The 19,955-nt window shown below is 37.9% G+C and overlaps 1 protein-coding gene across 1 annotated transcript in view; it reads right to left on the bottom strand.

Moving 5' to 3' along the window:
• Window positions 1-19,955, bottom strand: part of NAA16 (N(alpha)-acetyltransferase 16, NatA auxiliary subunit) — a 57,284-nt gene that overhangs the window by 35,148 nt on the left and 2,181 nt on the right. Inside the window, exons 2-7 of the mRNA XM_008944903.1 lie at window positions 19,268-19,372; window positions 15,810-15,967; window positions 14,208-14,342; window positions 6,111-6,264; window positions 4,741-4,860; window positions 2,526-2,621 (exon numbers count right to left, since the gene is read on the bottom strand). Of these exons, the coding sequence (XP_008943151.1) occupies window positions 2,526-2,621; window positions 4,741-4,860; window positions 6,111-6,264; window positions 14,208-14,342; window positions 15,810-15,967; window positions 19,268-19,372 (768 nt within the window). The remainder of the gene's footprint in view (window positions 1-2,525; window positions 2,622-4,740; window positions 4,861-6,110; window positions 6,265-14,207; window positions 14,343-15,809; window positions 15,968-19,267; window positions 19,373-19,955) is intronic.

Raw genomic sequence — 19,955 nt, 5'->3', positions numbered from 1 at the left:
CTACCTGTGGATGGGGATCCATAACTGGACTGTAAGTGCATGCTTTATTACAGATGATGTAATTAAAATGTTTTCTCACACTACAAGAAATTCCCCTATACAACAAAATAAATCTCAGTTCCTCAACTTCTTCTGCTGAATTACTCTAATTTATATTCTTGAGGGAAAAACCATAACTCGGAATTTTGGAAAGCAAAATTCAAGTTTCCATTAAGAACATACTTATTTAAAGAAAGCAGAACAGCTCAAAACAGTCTGAAAAAATGCAAAACAAACTGCTAAACACCCATCTATGACATGAAGTTAAGCTCAAAATTCAGTCTGTGAGGCAAAGAACAAACCTGCCCACAGGAACTGTGAACCTAGAGCAGCATAAACAGATCTGGAACTGGACTGCCAGACTCCAACCCCCTACCCTTAGTCTGTCTGAAAATTGATTTTAACAGCCTTCCTCTATAAAGGTGGTTTCCAGCTACATCAAGGAGCTTATTTAATACAAATTTGTATTAAATACAAGGTTATTATGATACAACACATGGCAAGGTCTAACCTTTTAATACAAGCTTGCACTTTAGAGTATTTTAAGCATATTCTGAATTTAGTGTTGGTTACAAGCAACTAGTCTGTGACCACACTGGAAGAGCAACCTCATTTAACCAAAAAATCTTGAAATTTGCAAATACGATTCTGCAAACAAATTTCTTTCTACACGTTCACATTCTCACTATTAACTTTTCCCAACAGGAATTTTTGTCTGCTGGATTTATAAACAAGAAATCATCTACTAAATAGATTAGTTTCTAAGGGATCAAAACCAGTCTTATACATCCACGAAGCTTCACACATTTAACACAAACAGAAGTTTTAATTTAGAAAAATTCTTATTTGTTATGACACTGCAGAAAGGAGCCTACTGAAACATTTTTTTTCTTGACTGATCTATTAATGATTTTTGTTTTCATTTATACTATTTGTACAGCAGGAACAACTAATCCTTATTAACAAACATGTTTCTATTTAAATGAACATTAGCTATGAAACTACACAGTCAGATATAAGGCCACCTAGTGCAGAACATGAAGTGAAATGAAGCCAACAGCAAAAAACACTATTAATAAAGACAGGGAAAAGCATTTTTTAAATTATCTCCTTGTCTGCTATGTGGTACTGTAATAACTTTTATGATAGAAGTAATAATTACTTGTAATGTAGTTTTTCAAGCCTTGTTGAATTGCCTTAAAATCTGGCCCTGTATCTTCAAAGAAACTGAAGTAACTGGGATTAAACAAGGCACAAGTGTTCACTTCAGTGCTAAATCTCTTGGGAAGCAGTTAAAATTTTCTGATTTTACACAGGAAGGCTGTATGCACATTCAGACTCCTGACCAACAACAGAAAACTTGACTAGCCACACTTTCTAGCATTTAAAGGTACAACAAATGCAGTGCTCAGTAAAGGACCTGACTAAAAAATAACCTCATGAAATCAACAGCATGAGTAGATATGTTGGGAATTTGCAGCTGAACTTAAAAATTCCATGACACCTAATATCTACCTTATGTACCTTTATTTCTTGTATTTCTTATGTACTTTATATTTCTTACCAGAAGTTTTCTACTGGAGTTACAGCAGCTAAACAGCTACATACTAAGTGCATAATTTTACGGAATTTACCATTTCGTGTAGCCTCCTTCCTTCTGTTTTGGAAGGTCGTAGCTTTCTGTTTAAAAAAGCATATCCATCCTCCACAACTGAGCATATTTGTGCATTGTATTTCAAAACAACTTTTGAAAGGAGAGAGCCACTAAAAGAACTTAACTATAAAATAAAAAATGAAATAATTTATGCTATGTAACACTGCAGACCTGCTTTTTGTTCCTACTCTTATTAAAATACCAGTACAAAGTTAGCTTATCTTGTACAGTAAAGTTCTAATGGTTCTACAAAAGTATTACACACCCAACGAGCTATTCACTGTCATTATAGAATTGGTATTTTCTTTACAGCAGAAAAAAAATGGTATGAAATTTATCTGTCCTATGCGATAGTGAATGTTACATGCATCATTTACACCTGGTTTCAGTGTTATTAGTTAGCTTATATGTATATATTTTAAAGATATAGGGATATTAAAGGTATGGGTACATATGAAAATATAGGTATATTAAAATATATATATTAAAGATAAAGATATCCTATCCCTTTAATTCAAGTGTACTGTACCCCCTGCCTTTATCTTGTGATTAACTTTGCATGATGCAGAAAAATTAGGTACAAGAATTCCTACAGTCTGTATAGCATTCTGTACTGTAGTTTTATCAATACAAACATTACATAGTTTGTATCACCATATTAGAGCACATTAACTCTATCAACTCCTAAACCAAATATTTTCATCTGTTCCAGGAGAAATGGTATGCCTCATCTGTGTACAGGTAGAAATAGGTATTAAATGCACATTCAACAGCCTGATGAAAACTTAAGAAGAAAGAAAAACTATTACAGAACAGATATGCAACTTGTTACCTGAAACAAAGTTTAAAGGTAATCTTCTAGGTGAAACTGCTCTGGGATGTCTTTTACTAACTTCTTCATAAATCTGAAGCCTCTCTTCTAAAGTGCCTATTATCAGTAAATATAATAGATATAAGTAACAGAGGTAAAAATCTATTCTTCCAAATGTTTTTAAATCTTGTGAACTACTTTAGCTAGACTTCTTACACAGTTTGAATCTGGAACAATTTATACATTTCAATTTATTTTTTTTCCTGTTAATCACAAACATTACTGTGTAAAACTGCTGAAAACACGCTGTTTGTACAGTATGCAAGTACCAGCATTAAGCACTCTAAGGATAAACTGCAAACAGGATAATTACCTGGTACATTCAATCATACAGCACTAGAGCTTGGTTGCTTTCAGCTACATGCTGTGCAGACCCATTCACACAATAGTCTGACATTTGTAGCTTCAATTAAACTGCTTTTTCATTGTGCATCCATTTCAGACATACTTAGAGCATTCAGACATATGTATTGCATTTCTAAATCACAGGTATTGAAGTAGCGTACTATACAAGCATGCCTTTATTATACTCTGGCGGCACCAGAAACAGGGCACAATACTGCCAGTCTAAGTACTGTGCAGCAGAACTCTATACCTTCACGTGTAACAAGAATAAAGCTACTTAAAAAGATTTTCTTCCCACTCCTCCCCTTTCCCCCATAATATGCTTTGGAGCTCCAATGTGGTCAGAACTTAAATAAAACTAATCTGTTGCTTTGAAATGCCATTTTCATAGTTAAAATCAATTTTGCTTAAATAATACTAAATTCATCAAGAATTTAAATAAATCAGAATGTACAGATCAAGACTATAACACAACATATAATTAATGTATCTGTTTTATTTTTGTAAAAAGAAAAAATTTATCTTGTCACTGAGCTCAGATGTTGGGGAAGAGGGGGGAATATGTTACCCAGTGGCTCCAAGATATGTATAGTTCTAAAAGTTATACTTAAGTAATGTTTGGATTGGAACTAAAGCATATAAAAGCCCTAGTTGAAGTCACAAGTTGGAGCTCCAGAACTTACCATGGGGGAGGATATAGTCCTAAGACCACCTAAAAAATAAAGTAGCATTATTAGTTTTATAAATTAGTACAGTTTTAATCTACATAGGATTTTAATATGCCAAATAAACTAATGGATTGTTTCTTTGTTAAGAACTACACATTTTTATCAACACATTTCTTATAGCCATCAGAATAATGTTGGGTAATTTATTTTTCTGAAACAACCACCATGATGTTCACCTCCACGGAGACACCAAGAAAACCATCCAAAGGGCAACACTCTGCAGACCTAACAAATGCAGTAGTTTATTTCCCCATCACAAGCTCTATTCTCAGACCTTATGAAACTCAGCTGTAAAAACCTTCTAGAAGAAAGCTGGTTGAAAAGTATAATGCAGCTATCATTTCTATGAACAATGTCCTTGTGGGCTTATGATTTATGATGTCATCAGAATAACTCCAATACAGCTTCCATGAATTAGTGAACAGTGAAATACAAGGAAACCATTCCTATGCAAAAGTAAGCACTTGGGAAAGTTACCACTGCAAAACACTCTAATTTGTTGCAATATTTTAATTAAAAAAAATATATTGTCTATTTTCCTGGAAAGACAGAACAACAGTAATGTGAACTGGCAATGGAATAACAGATTTTATCACATTTATCACTTTCCCTCCAAAGAACAGTCAGCTTTGAAATTTTTTTTTTTCCAGGTGGCTTATCTTTAAAAGGCCATCTGGAAGGGATACTTGAGTATTCCTCTACATGCCCATAGCAAGAAGTACCACCTAAGCAAGTTTCAGAATGACAGCTTTGTGTTGTAGTGTACAATAGTAGTCTGACAATCAGCTACTAGACAGGAATGAAATGGCAATTTGGTTTCCAAGTCTGTGTGGCAAGGAAATGTTCTTTGTGTAAACACACTAGCAAATGCCACCTATAGCTCCAAGAATAGAAAGACTTGCTGCTGGTATTTTTCATGCATAGAAGTATTTCAGCAAACATTTTAAAAATGGATAAACACAACTAGATCATATTCAGAATTAGAAAGTATGTAATCTTCTGGCAAGTAAAGCTTTTCAATCTAAAACAGTAGCATATGAAAGAAATTTTATATATAACCTATGTGACATGTATTTTCAATGTATCTGTGTATTTTAACTTACTAGGTTGTAGGGCCTTTTCCAAGCCTTCATAATAATACCAGTTTTCTGCATTGCGCTCAATTAACTCTCTGTATACTTCACCAGCTTCTTTCAGCCTTCCCAACTTCAGTAACATCTCTCCTAAAAAAAAGAACGCAGCAAAGAACTGTGATTACATAAGAAAACACTGATGGTTTGGAAGTAAAGTCTACAAACTTAGATACATAAAATTTGGCTTAATCATATGTAGACACCTAAAAAGAGGCTCTTTTTTCAAAGACTTTTACTGTGTTTTACAAGTGCTGCCTGAAGCTAGCCCACACATACTACACCTCTATTCTTCACACCAACTAACCACTTTCTAATCAGTTAAATCACACTGGTTTGCTTCTAAGTAAATTGTTTTACCAGGTCTGGCTTGCACAGAATTCAATTTTCTTCACAGCAGCCTGTACAGCATCTGTGACTAAATGATGGTAACACAGATGTTTTTGCTACTGCTAAGCAGTACTTGCAGAGCATCAAGTCTTTGTCTTTTTACCCCACCTAGCAAGCAGGCCAGGGTGGACAATGAACTGGGAGCAGACACAGCCTGGACAGCTGAACCAAACTGGCCAAAGGGATATTTCAGGCTATATGGTGCTATGCTTAGTAATAAAAACTGAGGGAAAGGAGTGTTTGGGCAGGTGGCCATTGCTTGGAGACTAGCTGAACATCACTCTGCTTATGGGAAGTGGTGAGCAACTGCCCCTGTACTTGGGGTCTTGATCCACTCGGGGATCTGTTTGCTTGGGTTTTTCTTTTGTTTTGGGACTTTCTTGCTGGCCAAAGTCAACCCACCTCAACTGTGCAAGCAAAGAGCAGTTGTTGAATATGCCCTCTCACACTGTAATTGCGCATATTCAGAACCCACAAAAAAAAAAAACAAACCTGGGATTTTTAACCAAAAAAGTCATCCTCAGCATTAATGTAGGGCAGTAAAAGTGCAGGAGAAAGCTTAAGAAGGAAATAAGAATTTGATATTTCGGTCAAAAAAATATTTTTTTAATCTGTGTTTGTATTACAAACACTATTCTTTATGAGATTAAAACTGGGTTATACTAGCTCTGATTTATGGAAAGCTACTCCAGTATACACCAGTGTAGTAAACACTGAGATCTCCCCTGTTGCTGTGTCAATCCAAGATAAACTACCTGCATCCACTATCCACTTTGGCAGGGCAAGTTACTTGAGCACAGAATTTTAAGTCTAGCGTTACCAGTTTCCCCTATAGTAACTGTTTCAAATCCATTAAAGATGTCACATGTTTTTTCTTCTACTGCTTTATCCTATCTGAAAGCCAGTAGCAAAAGTTTAGAACAGAAGTGGCTCAGGGAAAAAGGAATACTTACCTTTGATTTCTTCTACTATTAATTTATCACATATTTGCTTTTCGTATGTCTCTATATGTTCTAAAGACTCCTGAAATAGATCTGCCTCTCTCATCACTTGATTTTGATATAAAATCAGTTCACTATATTCATAATCTATTTTATTAGGAGGAATCTGGGGGGGAAAAAAGCAACACGTTAGTCAACATTTTCCTGCACCTCAACTGTATGCAATATTACAGAACAAGATTCAGGCTACAGAATATATCAGGCTTATTTTTATACTCATCCAAACATTCAAAATGCAAAACTCCCACTACTCACAATCAGATTAATTCAAGGATATCTCTTGTTACAGAATAGTTTTTAAAAAATTCTCTATTTCCTCTCTTTGACACCCTGGCACAATAATTAAAAGCAGAACCCTTGCCTCCTCCCATACAATTCAATAAAATTTGCAAAGATCTTGGTAGTCTTTTAAAGAAAATGAAGGACTCATGTACTCTACAATTTTGACCCAGAGTTCAGTAGCAGATTGCTGGGATATCACAATACTCATTTTCAGCAGACCAAAAATTCTGGATCAAACTATTTCCAAGAGCAATAAACCACCCAAATACTAGCCATAGCTCAACAACTAGAATTTTACAGACAGGACACTTACACCATTTCTCTCTAACCAAGTGTTCTCTGTACTACACTTCAGTCCCCCAAAGTACAGCGCACAAGCATGCAAAGAGACGTTTTCAAACGGTTGATTTGAGATCTGCTGCCAGCTGCACACCTAGGACTTTATCTACAGTTACAGTAAAACCAGTGGCTCATCCACCTTCCAGCAACACATCACTGAAACAGGATGGCATTCAAAAATACTCTTTTCTAGGAACAGCTCCCTAAGGTTTGTTTAGGCAATGAGAAGTCTTGCCAGAGTTATAGTGATTTTCTTGTACTAAACGCTCTTCACGAACATGCACAGAAGCTACTTCAGTTGCAAGTAAATGACAAGAATTTCTGAGATGAAATGCAGAATTCTGCAATGCCCAGCAAACCTGTACAAGAGTCTAGTATGTGAAATATAGTCCCCCAACAGAAATAGTAGGAGAGACTGTTATAGCCCAACATGATTTTTTAATAATAAAGTAGACGTGTCCTCCACATGGAGGACAGGGAGCTAATCCCAGGTAGTCAGCACATATTTACTAGGGGCAAGTCCTGCCTGACCAACCTAGTGGCCTTCTACAATGAAGTGACTGCATCAGTTGACAAGGGAAGACCTATGGATGTCATGTATCCGGATTTCTGCAAGGCCTTTGTCACGGTCCCCCACAACATCCTAATCTTTAAATTGGGGAATTACGGGTTCAATGGGTGGACTGTTCAGTGGATAATGAACTGGCTGGATGGTCACGTCCAGAGAGTGATGGTCAATGGCTCAATGTCCAGATGGAGGAAGGTGACGAGCAGTGTCCCTCAGGGTTCTGTGCTGGGACCAGTGCTGTTTAATATCTTCATTAATTATATTGACAGCGGCAGTGAGTGCACCCTCAACAAGTCTGCAGATGACACCAAGCTGGGAGGTACAGTTGACATGCCAGAGGGACAGGAGGCCATCCAGAGGGACCTCGATAGGCTGGAGAAGTGGGCACAGATGAACCTTATGAGGTTCAACAAGGCCAAGTGCAGGGTCCTGCACCTGGGCCGGGGTAACCAGCACTATCAGTACAGGCTGGGAGAGGATATACTACAGAGCAGTCCTGTGGAAAGGGACTTGGGAGTGCTGGTGGATGAAAAATTGGACAATGTGCAGTCACAGCCCAGAAGGCAAATCACATCCTGGGCTGTATCAAAAGCAGCATGGCCAGCAGATGGAGAGAGGTGATCCTGCTGCTCTGCTCTGGTGAGACCTCACCTGGAGTCCTGTGTCCAGCTCTGGAGCCCCCAGCACAAGAAGGATGTAGACATATTGGAGCAAGTCCAGAGGTGAGCCACCAAAATGATCAAGGGATTGGAGCACCTCTTCTATGAAGATGACAGGATGAGGGAGTTGGGGCTGTTCAGCCTGGAGAAGACGAGGCTCTGGGGGCACCTTATAGTAACCTTCCAGTACCTGAAAGGGCCTACACGAAGGTGAGGGAAGGTCTATTCAAAAGGGTTTGTAATTACAGGGCAACGAGTAACGGTTTTAAACTAGGAAAGGATAGATTGAGAGTGGATATTATAAAAAAAATTCTTTACTGTAAGAATGATAGATCATTAGAATGGGTTGCCCAGAAACGTAGTCCAACCTCTCAACCCCAAAGTCATTCAAGGTCAGCCTTGATAGGGCCCTGGGTGACCTAGGCAGAGATGTTCCTGCTTGTGTAGGGAGGTTGGACCAGATGACCTCTAGAGGTCCCTCCCAGCCTAAAACAGCCTATGATTCCATGATAAGAAGCAGCTGAGCTTGATAAACGTTAATAGTCTTATTTCCTGTGACACTACTTTTGTTTCTTCCTGAACAAGCAACACTCTGAATTCCCAGTGTTCACCCAATGGTTTTCTACTACTATTCTGCTCCTCGAGTAAAGCTTTTTCTTTCTTCTTTAAAGAGCCAAATAATTTAATAAACAAAAGCAACCCCAAACATTAAACTAACTGAAATCAGCTTGTGCTAAACCACTACTTCCAGCCCTTCCCTAAGCACATACCCATTTTATAAAATTCAACATTTCTCTTTAGATACTCTTTGTATTTGAGGCAGCTTTTATAGTAAGTGAAATTTTAGAAGGAAGATTTCCTTTTAGATAGAAGTGTTCTGACAATATAAAATATTGTGTAAGTGTAGATGAACATCAGTTTGGGGGCTGAAAATAATAGCATTCAAATATTTTTTAGTAACTGCTAACATATTATAACCAATTATGGCTAACAGAACAAGACTAGACCTTGTGTCAGCAGAGAGCATGAAATCCTACCTGCTTGTACTTTATCTGCAGCTCCATTTCTACTTACACCTTTGCTCAAATTTATCCCTCTTAAACATCAGAAGTCAATACTAAAAACATTGTTACCTGGAAAGCATTTTAACCGCTTCAGAGAACTGACACATGCAACAGGGCTGAAGCATTTAAGTATGTCTCTCTGCTTGTCCATATTGAAATACCACAGAACTCACACTGCAGAGCACTGTCATGGTTACAGGGGCTGGGACCAGTTTATCCTTATGTGGGTAGAAACAAAACTGTATATTCTATACTCTCTATGTCAGTGCTCATGGGCTGTTAAGAAAATCATGGGTAGCAGCTGCCCAGGACAGACCTCACACCCCAGGCTATAACAGATAAGGAAAGAGGTTCAAGGTCAGGGGAGATGTTAACACCTTCCCACCCAGCAGGAGGAGTCCTCCCTGTTAATGGGCCCATCCACGCCTCGCCCCATGACTCATACAGAGCTCCCCCCAGGAGCTATTTCTGTTTAACGGACCATCAAGGACCCACTGCATGACGCATAGACTGATATCAACCCATTGTGAGATGCTCCACCCAGGGGGAGGAGCCAAGTGCTCCCACCTGGATATAAACTGGGGTTCAGTACAGCACAGGGGGCCTTACCCACTGGATTTCCAGAGGACAAGAGCTACCAGATCTTTTCTACGAGACCACTGTTTCATCTGGACTGCTACCACCACCCTAACTACAGAGTATCAGGTTGTATTCTGACTCTGTGGTTTTCCTTTGTATTATTGCTTTTATTTTTTTTTTTTTCTTATTAAATTGTATTTCTGACTCAGAGTCTCTCCCTGGTTTGTTTTCAAACCATTACAAGCACTGATTTAGTTCCTTCTCCTTCACTTCCTGCATAAAAATATCCTCCCACTCCAATACAATATACCTCTAAATTCCACAAGCAGCATGGCTTTTTGCACATCATGAATTGGTTTTAGGCCTTCAAAACATGGATTACCTACAAAACCCTTAAAGTTTGGTGTGGTTTTTTTTTGTTTGTTTTTGTTTGGGGTTTTTTTGGTTTTTTTTTTTGGTTTTTGTTTTGTTTTGTTTTTAATATATGGCACAAGAAACATATCAACAAACCTTGTAGCTCTTCTGGTTTGGCAGAACTAATAAAAGAACTACTAAATGTCAAAAAAAAAAAATTAACTCCCTCTTACAGATGGCCAAGCCATCAGAAAGATACTGCACTTACTGTCAGCTGTTTTTAAAAAAGTAGTTATAACAAAGTTTGTTTTTAAAAGACATTTGGAAATCTCATCAAGTAAATGATGATTCAAATGTGCAATTCATCTGAAGGCAAGCAATTTATTCAGATTAAGTACTGGGGTTATAATCAGATTGTCTTCAAGAGTAAGATTCTAGAAATTTTTTTTTTTCCACATAATTGCTACTGCTGCACAACACATCCTTATTCCTCCCTCATCCCAGAACAGTTATGTTTCTTGAACATGACATGTCCAGCTTTCTCTTGAACTCAATTCTGCTGTTTTAGAACAAATTTCTTCTTCTCCTGGACCAAAAAAAGAGCCAACTTTACAACTGTAGATGCCCTAACATAACTGTCACTGAAAGAATGTGACAAGATGCAGCCAAAACATACCTAAGAGAAGACCCCCAAAACTCCAGAGGTTTTCTGTCCATATGTGTATTTGTGGGCCTGATGCAGAAATTAGGAATAAAATAAAAATTAAGAATAAAAACTTTATTCTGGAAAAGAAGGAAAACTGGGACAGACAACAGTAAAACAAATTGCATAGTTGTTTTACACCTTGGTTCCCAAAATTTAAATTCTGAAGTGAATCTCTTAAATTATTTAACTTGGACAGCACAGGCTGTTTTTCCTGTATTTCCAGCAGTGATGCCTGCATTCAGCCTCGTAAACTTTTTTTACTGAAATATCGTGCATCTGGCTAATTTACAGCTTTCAGATGACAGGTAATGTTGATTTGGATACACTACGAGACAGAAAATTCCCCATTCCAATGATAATGCAACCATGAGAATAAAATTGTCCAGGATAAAAAGTGATTTATGATTTGAATTTGTTGCTCAACTTCCTGCCACTACTTGTTCCTTTATTTTTCCCACTAAGCAACCTTCCTAGGTATCATTCTTCCCAAAATGAGTATCTAAACTGTACTGGAATCACCCAGGGTTTTTTCTGCTCACAGGGAACAAAGAGAAACTCTGCTCTTCACTAACCAGCATTTTCTCTAGTCCTCTTAACTTGCCATATTCTTTTCATTTTCTGACTTTTTAAAAACAGTGTCATCAGTAAGTCTTGATCTCTTGGCAAACAGCTCTCTATAAAGAAAAATCTCAGCTTCTCAGAAACAAGGGTGGTTTTTGCTCCCCCCCCCCTCAGGCTGCCCTGAGGGACAATTTCACAACAAGCCAAGTCAATCTAACTGCAGCCTGCATCAACAAAGGCAGTTCACTTCCCTCTATTATTCCCCTTCCTCTTTCCCCTCTCACCTCACAGTTGTTCAGTTCAGCCAATCAATCCTTCAAAAGAGTGATTATTTTTCTGTCACTTTGGCTTCCTGAACCAGCCCTCCACGAGTCAACCAGTGCTGCACAAGGAAGCAGTGGGAGCACACAGGAAAAAGTCAGACCACTGGTTTTGGCAACAGCGCGTAGCTAGATTAGCTCCATTATTTTGCAAAAACTGCATCTTCAGATACTCACCTACTTGATTGATTTTTTTGTTTTTCAGTTTGGTTTTGTCTGGGTTAATTCACAGATGAATGGACAGAGCTGCCCGAGTAACCCAAGTGAACGACTACGATAACCCTACATCATTATTTACCAACTACTACAGATATCAGAAGCATTTTACATAACATGTTACATTTCTTTATTCATTAACCACAATGGTAAACAGCATCAGGCCTAATACAGGTTGCCATAAAACTCCTCAAAAACATCATTTTGTTGAAGATTCCCATTCACTAGTGATCAGGAAACCCCTCAGTCTTTTAAATCCTGCTTTTAAAGTCTGAACATTAGCTTTTTATCACAGTCACATGCAATATTCTATCAAGTCAGTTACAAAAGTTCATCTATTGAATTGGAGTGCATACAAAGTACAGGGCAAGAGAGATTTGTTAAGTAAGCAAGAATTGTACACCCCAAAAAAAAAATCAGTGGAGTATCCTGAACTCACACAGCGTCAGTGCGGGACTGTTAAATATCCAGAGATGGCACAAACACTACATTTAGGGACTACTGTGGAAGAGAAAGTGTAGCAAGCTGAGCTGCAAATTTGCCTGGGCTCTCCTGGCTGCTCTGGACCTTACACATTGCTTCGCTCCTCCGGTGGTGGGAGCCTGCACACCTCAAGGAGCTAGCACAGCAAAGCACAAGACCCTCTATTTGTAAAAGGAACGAAACTAACATGGTCACCCTTCTTTTCAGTGTTTTCAAAGGAGAAAACAATATACTCTTGAACTATCTATCTCTACCAATCTCAGAAAAAGAGGGAAATCTTGACAACTCATCTTCCATAAATTCATGTTCAGTTGTATTTCTGTCCTTGAATGCTTAACCAGCTTTTCCACCATTTGCCTGTGACTGATACTATGCCCATCAGCAGTTAAACAGCTCATTGTTCAAGTACAAACCATTTTAATATTTATGGAAGTTTTCCAAGTATTTCCAGTTTTACTAAAAAAAAAAAAAGGCATCAGAGCTCGAGATCTTCTCAGGATTTCTTTGTTTTAGGGTGAGATTTAAGATCGTGATAACTCACATAGCAGACTCAACTGATTTAGTATGTTAATCTATTGCAGATGATACTTTTATCTGGCTTAGTCACTGAAGAGTGTATCACCATGACTGCCCTCAAATAAGCATATTTACATACAATCTTCTAGAAAACACAATTGACAGCATCCCTTCCATTCTCTCCAAGGGGCCAATACCACTATCAATCTCCCTTAGTCCTTGAAAAAAGAAGCCCATTTCTTACACTTCATTTGCAGTTTTTCCATCTATTATATATGCCAATTGAAACAGTCTTTTTGACACTGAATTCAGATTGGGCTCTGCTGACTCATTTGAGAACCATGACTTTTTGGCTGTCAAGTGCTCATGATAAATGACAATTTTCATTTAAACTTACTTCTTCCAGTTTTTATTCAACACTGAAATTACAGCTCTTTTGAAATACCAAGCTACACATACACTTGGCTTGCAACGTCCTTTGTTCGACCACAATGCATGCCCAATACAGAAACACTGGTCCTATTCTAGCAATTATTGATTTCCTTTCTTACAGTTAGTCCTATTCTGGCTGTATAAGATCTCAAATGCAGTTATCTCAGAAAGGAGCAAAGAGTTTGGTTTTGTTTTTTTTTTTTTAAAAAAAAAATTATCACAATCAGGTGATAATTACCTAAACCTGACCTGCACATGATACTTCCAGCACACCTCCCAAGCTGAATTCATCTACAAACATGTTTTTTCTTTCTGTGTTACAGAATAATCAATGCATTCACTCTGTCCTGTTTTTTTCAGACTTTGTAGCTCTGCTTTACCAGTAACAGAACAAGGGAATTGTACCATTGAATTTACTCCAACAAGTTTCAGTATCCACCAAATCTTCTCAAAGAATTTTCAGCTACGCTTGTTATTTTGACAACAAGGCACTGATTTTAAGTGCATAACATACAGATGCACAAAGAGCAATGAAAAAGTTTCTTCGCACATTCTTTCTAGAGATGTAATGGCATCCAGGCTATTGCAAAAGAAGGGGCAAATGAGCACATCCGAAACTAAACCCTTTTTTCTGAAGTGTCACCTACTGTAAGGGACTGGATCATCAAAAGTTTTGTTTTGCTACAGGTCTCACAAACATTAAGCTACTCAGTTACTTTACATCAGCCTGCCCTTATATCCTCAATCCAAACGGCCTACTGTGAGAGGAAAAAAGTATTCATGTATAATTTGCATCAACTTCTATGCTCCTGGAAATCTCTCTCCTCAAAGCAGAAAGCTCCACAAACAGCAAGTTTCTTCTTAATTCTTAACTGGTTCTTAATTAGTTCTTCCTAATTAAGAAGAACCAATTCTTCAGATTCTGTCTTTTACACAGAAAGTGTTCTTTTCTCAGAATGGGAAGTCTTACCTGTTGGGTTTTCCTAAACTCTTCAAGTAGTTTTAAGGCCATATCATAATCTTTTAGTAAGTGGTATGCAATGGCATATCCAATCCAGGAAGCCCGCTGAGTGGGGCGCAGCTGAAGTAGCTGGTATCTTGTCTCCTGCAGTAAAAGAAAGGCAATTTAAAAGTAACAGAGATATTAAAAAAAAAAAGTTACTACATCTTTATCACTATTTACCACTTCTAAAATATCTTTTAAAAGCCCTAGACAATTTTTGCAATTGCAAAAGCATGGGGAAAAGCAGCATGTTTCTGGCTCTTAAATCTGGGGTCTATATTCTAAATATAGGAGTGCTGTGGTTTAGCCCTTGGCAGCAACTATGCAACATGTGGCTGATTGCTCTCCCCTCCTCCCCTCACCCCCTGGTTGGGATGGGGAGCCAAACTGGAAGAAAAAGGTAAAATCTCACAGGTTGAGATAAGGACAGTTTAATAGGATAACACAAGGAGTGAATAAGTAGTGACAATACTACTAATAAAAGAACGTATAGAGCAAGCAAAGTATAATACAATTGCTCAGCACCCAGAACCCAATGCTCAGCCTGTTTCTGAGCCCAAATCCCTCCTCATCCCCAGCAGCTCCCCCAGTTATATACTGAGCATGGGTCAGCTGTCCTGGCTGTGCCCTTTCCCAGCTTGTTGTGAAATTAACTCTAGCCCAACCAAACACCTGACAAGGAGTCAAGGCACAAAGCATAAAATCAATCTGCTGGGACACAAAAGGTGTAATTTTCAAGAGTACCCTTTAAGTGCCCAAATCATTTCCAAACAGAGCTTTGCAATCTGAGAGAGGGGTTTCCGTTAGAACGCATGAGCTCACTGTCACTGAACAAGCAGCATCTTGTCATGCCCAGGAAAAAAGTCCACATAATGCTGCAGTGCTTCTCAGATCCCTTCCTGAGCCAAACCATATCTCTGTCAGTTATTCCCTTTTCTTGCATTTGCAAATTCAGCATCCTCAGTGAGGGAGACTAAAGCCAAAGCCCACAATCCAGTCCTCTATTTCACCTGAATTACAAGGATGCATGAGGAGTAAAATTTCTCCCTTTGACAGCCAAATCAGTTCAGCCATTTTGAAACAACTAACTTTGGTTTTAGGCTAACTTTAAAGTTTTATTTATGATAAAATCAGTATTGGGATTCACAAAATCAGTCATCATGGGGCAAGTCTCCCCAATATACTCAGAAGAAACAGGACAGTTTATTTCTCACAAAAAACACCTTCAGTATATGCACCCAAAACACCATTTGCAGTACTTCACAAGAGCAAAGTGCTCCTACTTGGTAAGCTTTAAGTCTTACCATTTTCATTTTTAGTGAAAAATGAGTTAAGAACTAGAGCTTTACAAGTTGATCCGTAAGTACAGAATAACTGTACTTCTAGTTCTGTACTCAACATTACATGGAGTTTGCTGCAATGTTTTCATGTTCTTCTAAACAAGATCCTGAAACACTCTTAAAACAGCAAAACAAAGCAACAGCAGAATTACTGACAATGAAAGACTTGATAATGGAATAACAAGAGAATGCTAAGAGAAATAAATGAGAATTCAAAGAGAATACTTACTCTATATCCTTCTAAATCCCTCATCTGAATCTGCAACAGAGAGAGATCTCTCAGGATCTGCAGATTATCTTTATCTAGCTTGAGTGCATTCCGGTAACACTTGATGGCTTCATCGTATTTCTTATCAGAACGCTGCAAAAGACCATAGACGTGCCAACCTGGGGGACGTTAAGGAAATACATTCACAGTTCTCAGAAATCTTCAGAAAGTAACTGTGGTATATTCATCTTACACACCAAACTAATTTCCTTGAGGATCAGCACCCATATAAATTAAATTTGGTTACAGCAACCAGATTTACAGATACCTTTTAAACACTTCCAAATAATATAAGTCTTGTTTATAAATGTTCATAACCCCCTAAAATGCTATTATACAAACTAAATTGTTCAAATTGCACAAGACCCAAAAGAGTTATGCCTAGAGATGTCTTGTTTAAAACATGCTGCTGTAATTACATTAGGGATTCATACTACTACAAGTGTCTCACTCCCACAATACAATTGGTGTAAAAGTTTTAGTTTTCCTCTCTTGCCTATCTGTAGCTTCAATTAGTCCCCAGGTTTTACAGCTAAGGGATAAAAACAGAGCCTCAGTTTATTCACTGACAAGAGGAAATCTTTGTGGTTCCATGCATTTAAAGTCTTTGTCACATTCTCAGCATCTCAGATGTCCATCAGCAGTGTGGCATTCAACAGACATTTCACAAGCATTCTTTTTTGTCCTAGAAAGATTACCAATTCAAAGCATGAAGCCAGCATATGTCACAGTAAGGTATTACACTGTGTGTTTACATCAGTCTCCAAAAGAGACTTTTTTTTGTATTAAAAAGGATTACTTGCCATCATCTCCCTTTTGCTACTCTAGGTTCCTAGTAGCAACTGAGGCAACATCTTCCACAGCTAGATCTGAACTTTGATTTTCACGTTAGAGGACATTTTAGATTCTCACCTATAGCAAGGCAATTCAGTCCCACTGACTTTATGTGCACTGTAACAGTGTAAACTCATAGGATGCCTTGAGTAATTTATCAGGCATCATTACCATTCCTGGATTCAGCTAGTAATCTGGCTTAATCTTTCATAAATCATATTCCGCATCAAGTAATCAAGTAAATAAAAGCATAACCCATTCAGAAATAAGTGTGTACAGTAGCCAAGACTAAGCATAAGGAATTTTAATAGCTGATACCAGCCTTTAAAGCACAGGCCAACAATTTATTGCAGTAGGCAGCTCTAGGCAGTCTTGCACATGTTCCTACAGTGTCCTGAGTATAACAGTCCACTACCTGAAACACTTATTCTCAAGGTAAGTGTAGGTCTCTGTCCAGATCATTGCTCAATTTACATCCAAATATGAATTGTCAGAATTGTCTGCAGTTTGTCTAGATTTCTAAACAAGTTTACAATGTCCGTTTTTCCCCCCCAAAACTTAATATGGGCAACTACAAAAGAATTAAAATCTACTTCTCCTTAAACATGTCAGAACACTGAAAGAACCACTTACATTTTAAACATCCTCTACCAGTTGCTTTCTAAAAAGCACCGATGGAAAAAATACACCAAAAGCACCTTCAAATCTTACCACAAGGAAATAAGAACACAGATGTACTACCCCTTCTCAAGACCAGCTACTGGAGCAAGGTCACTTTAGTGGCTATCCCCCTGCCTCTCTCTTTAAACCAAATGACAGATGTGAAGATCACATAAAATGGGAAAGGTAAACTTTTAGAGAACATCCTAAGCTTTGTTTCACTAGCACAATCAACAGCCCTTCAAGCTTTCATCAGAACTTCATGGTTAGCCAAAAGATTTTGCAAAAGACATTAGAAGGAACCATTACTAAAGAGCTCAGCCTCAAATCTCAGTTAGATATGAGCTGAAATATATACTCTAGTCTTCACCCTCCCCATATACTAGAGCCCCACTATCAGGAAAGATTGAGATATTTGTGTGGTGACATCATGACAGCACATGAAGTGCTCTTAAACTGTGGCAGCAGTATGAGAGACTTGCTTTTCCTACAGAATTTACAAACAGATGACAACTGAAAGTACTGTGACAAACCTGATGCTTAGTCTGGAATTAATTCAGTATCAGCTAGCTTGTGCTCACTGGAGAAGTAATTCTGCATAGACAGACTACTCTAGGGGATTCTCTGTAAAGCTGTAACAATGTATTTGAGTGCGTGAAGTTGGAGCTTCTTGCTTTATCAGTTAGTTCTGTGGATGCTGCTTAAAAAAGAAACCCACATTTGTACCTAGTAAGATTCAGATGAATTCACACTTTCTCCAAATTAAAAAAAAAAAAAAAGTCTTGTAGTCTTCTTAGGGTAAGTTTAATGAGTCAGTAAAACTGATGAAAATCCACTAAGACTTAACCAAAAAAAAAAAAATTTACTTTTTTAAACTTGTCCAGGAAGATGGACACCCCTACCTCAAAAATTAGATCTGAAGAAGCACAGATCCCTCCAGCACCTGCAGGGAAGTCTTCTAGACAGTTTTAAGAGCCAGTATGAATTGCAGATAATTAGTGATGTTGATAAATCCCACCCTGAAAATTTGTTTGGGAATCAGAATCCCTATCCCTCAAATCTCTCCACTAACTTGCCCAGATTCTTTTGCTCCTTGATTTAAGGTGTTAGATTTTTTACACGTATATTAAAGTTGCTTTGGTATTCCTTGGGTGTTCAGCTTTTAAGATCAAGAAGGTACAAATTATCTTTGATTGCTCTATGACATGCCTCAAGCTCCCTGGATGTTTAATATAGGAATAGAGTAAACAGTCATCTCTTTGTCTTCAACAGATGATTATTAGCAAGTGGTTGCTGTGATACTACAGGATGATTTTTTTTTTAATGTTAAAAACTTAAATGTTTAATGGAAGATTTGCCCCTTTAACAGACAACTCAAAAGCATGGAGAGCAAGTAAGGCATTCTGTGTAAATCCAGAGGAGCTTCCTACCTGTGCCTTAAAACAGACAGCTACTCCCAAACCTCTTGGGTAGCTGTTAAGTATTTCACTTTGGGAAGGCAAACATTGAACAGAGTAGCACTCACCAAGTCAGTAAACCTAAACCATGATCTAAAATTCAGTGTCAAAATAGGTAGAGCACCTCTGTACTGGATTCCTTATACCTTTTTAAGAGAGCAGAAAATTTTAGAGAAGACCACATTTTGCAAGATGTGCCTACTCTCTGCAGAGAGTAAATATTACAGAGGGTCTTTTCCTAAGACATAAAAGGCATTTTTCTTAACGATACTGCAAAATCACAGACAGGAAAATAAAACCTCATTTCAAAGATTTGATTAGCAATTAAGACTCAACGTGCACATGTTATTTTAGACTTTTGCTATGTATTTAGTTGAAAAGTACACACTGATGCAGCAACAAAAATCACACAGACACCGAAGTGAGAACACATGGCAAGAAGACCAAGTTTTATATAACAAAGGATACAGACATGACTCTTTACATCATTTCGAAGCCCTTTACGAACAAATTCGTATGCTTCTTCTTTCTTCCCCAAGCAGTTCAAGGTCAGGCCTTTCATCGCGAGCGTCTCTGTAAGAAATATCACACACTTATGTTTCTGACTTCCCATACGCCAGTTTCATGATGCAGATTCCTTTGAAGTTCTTGCACACTCAAGTTCCCTATTAAATGACAAATTTAGAGCAGGACAGCAGCCTAGCACAGCTGAAGGCTGTTATATGGAAGCATTTGGCTTCTTGAAATTTGTCTTAAAAAGATCACTGCAAAACATCATACAGATGTGATGAACAGACAACACAAACTTTATTCATTTTTAAAAGACATCTGACTGGCTTTAAGGGAGTTAACAGTAAGCTAAAGCAATTTTACAGAGCTTCTCAATTTTGTTAAAGTCCCAGGTAGGCAGAAAAAGAAAAGAAAATTCATTAGGTTGTGTCCTAACACAAGAAACAGATCTGTCACAATCAGCTGCACTATTACAGGTTGCTCATAAAGCACTAGTTATGAGAAGCATACCTCCTGCTACAGTATTCTGTGGGTAAAAGACCTTCTCGAACAGCTGCATTTTTAATCAACATTCTGAAAGGCACAAGATTCCAAATAATACATTGGTATGACTATTGTTCCTCCTCATTCCTCAGTCCAGCAGGAA

This window comes from Merops nubicus, unplaced genomic scaffold (genome assembly GCF_000691845.1).
Source record: "Merops nubicus isolate BGI_N331 unplaced genomic scaffold, ASM69184v1 scaffold4540, whole genome shotgun sequence".
Classification (NCBI taxonomy): domain Eukaryota; kingdom Metazoa; phylum Chordata; class Aves; order Coraciiformes; family Meropidae; genus Merops; species Merops nubicus.
Note: the sequence above shows the minus strand (reverse complement) of the source record. Positions and strands in the feature narration are given on the sequence as shown.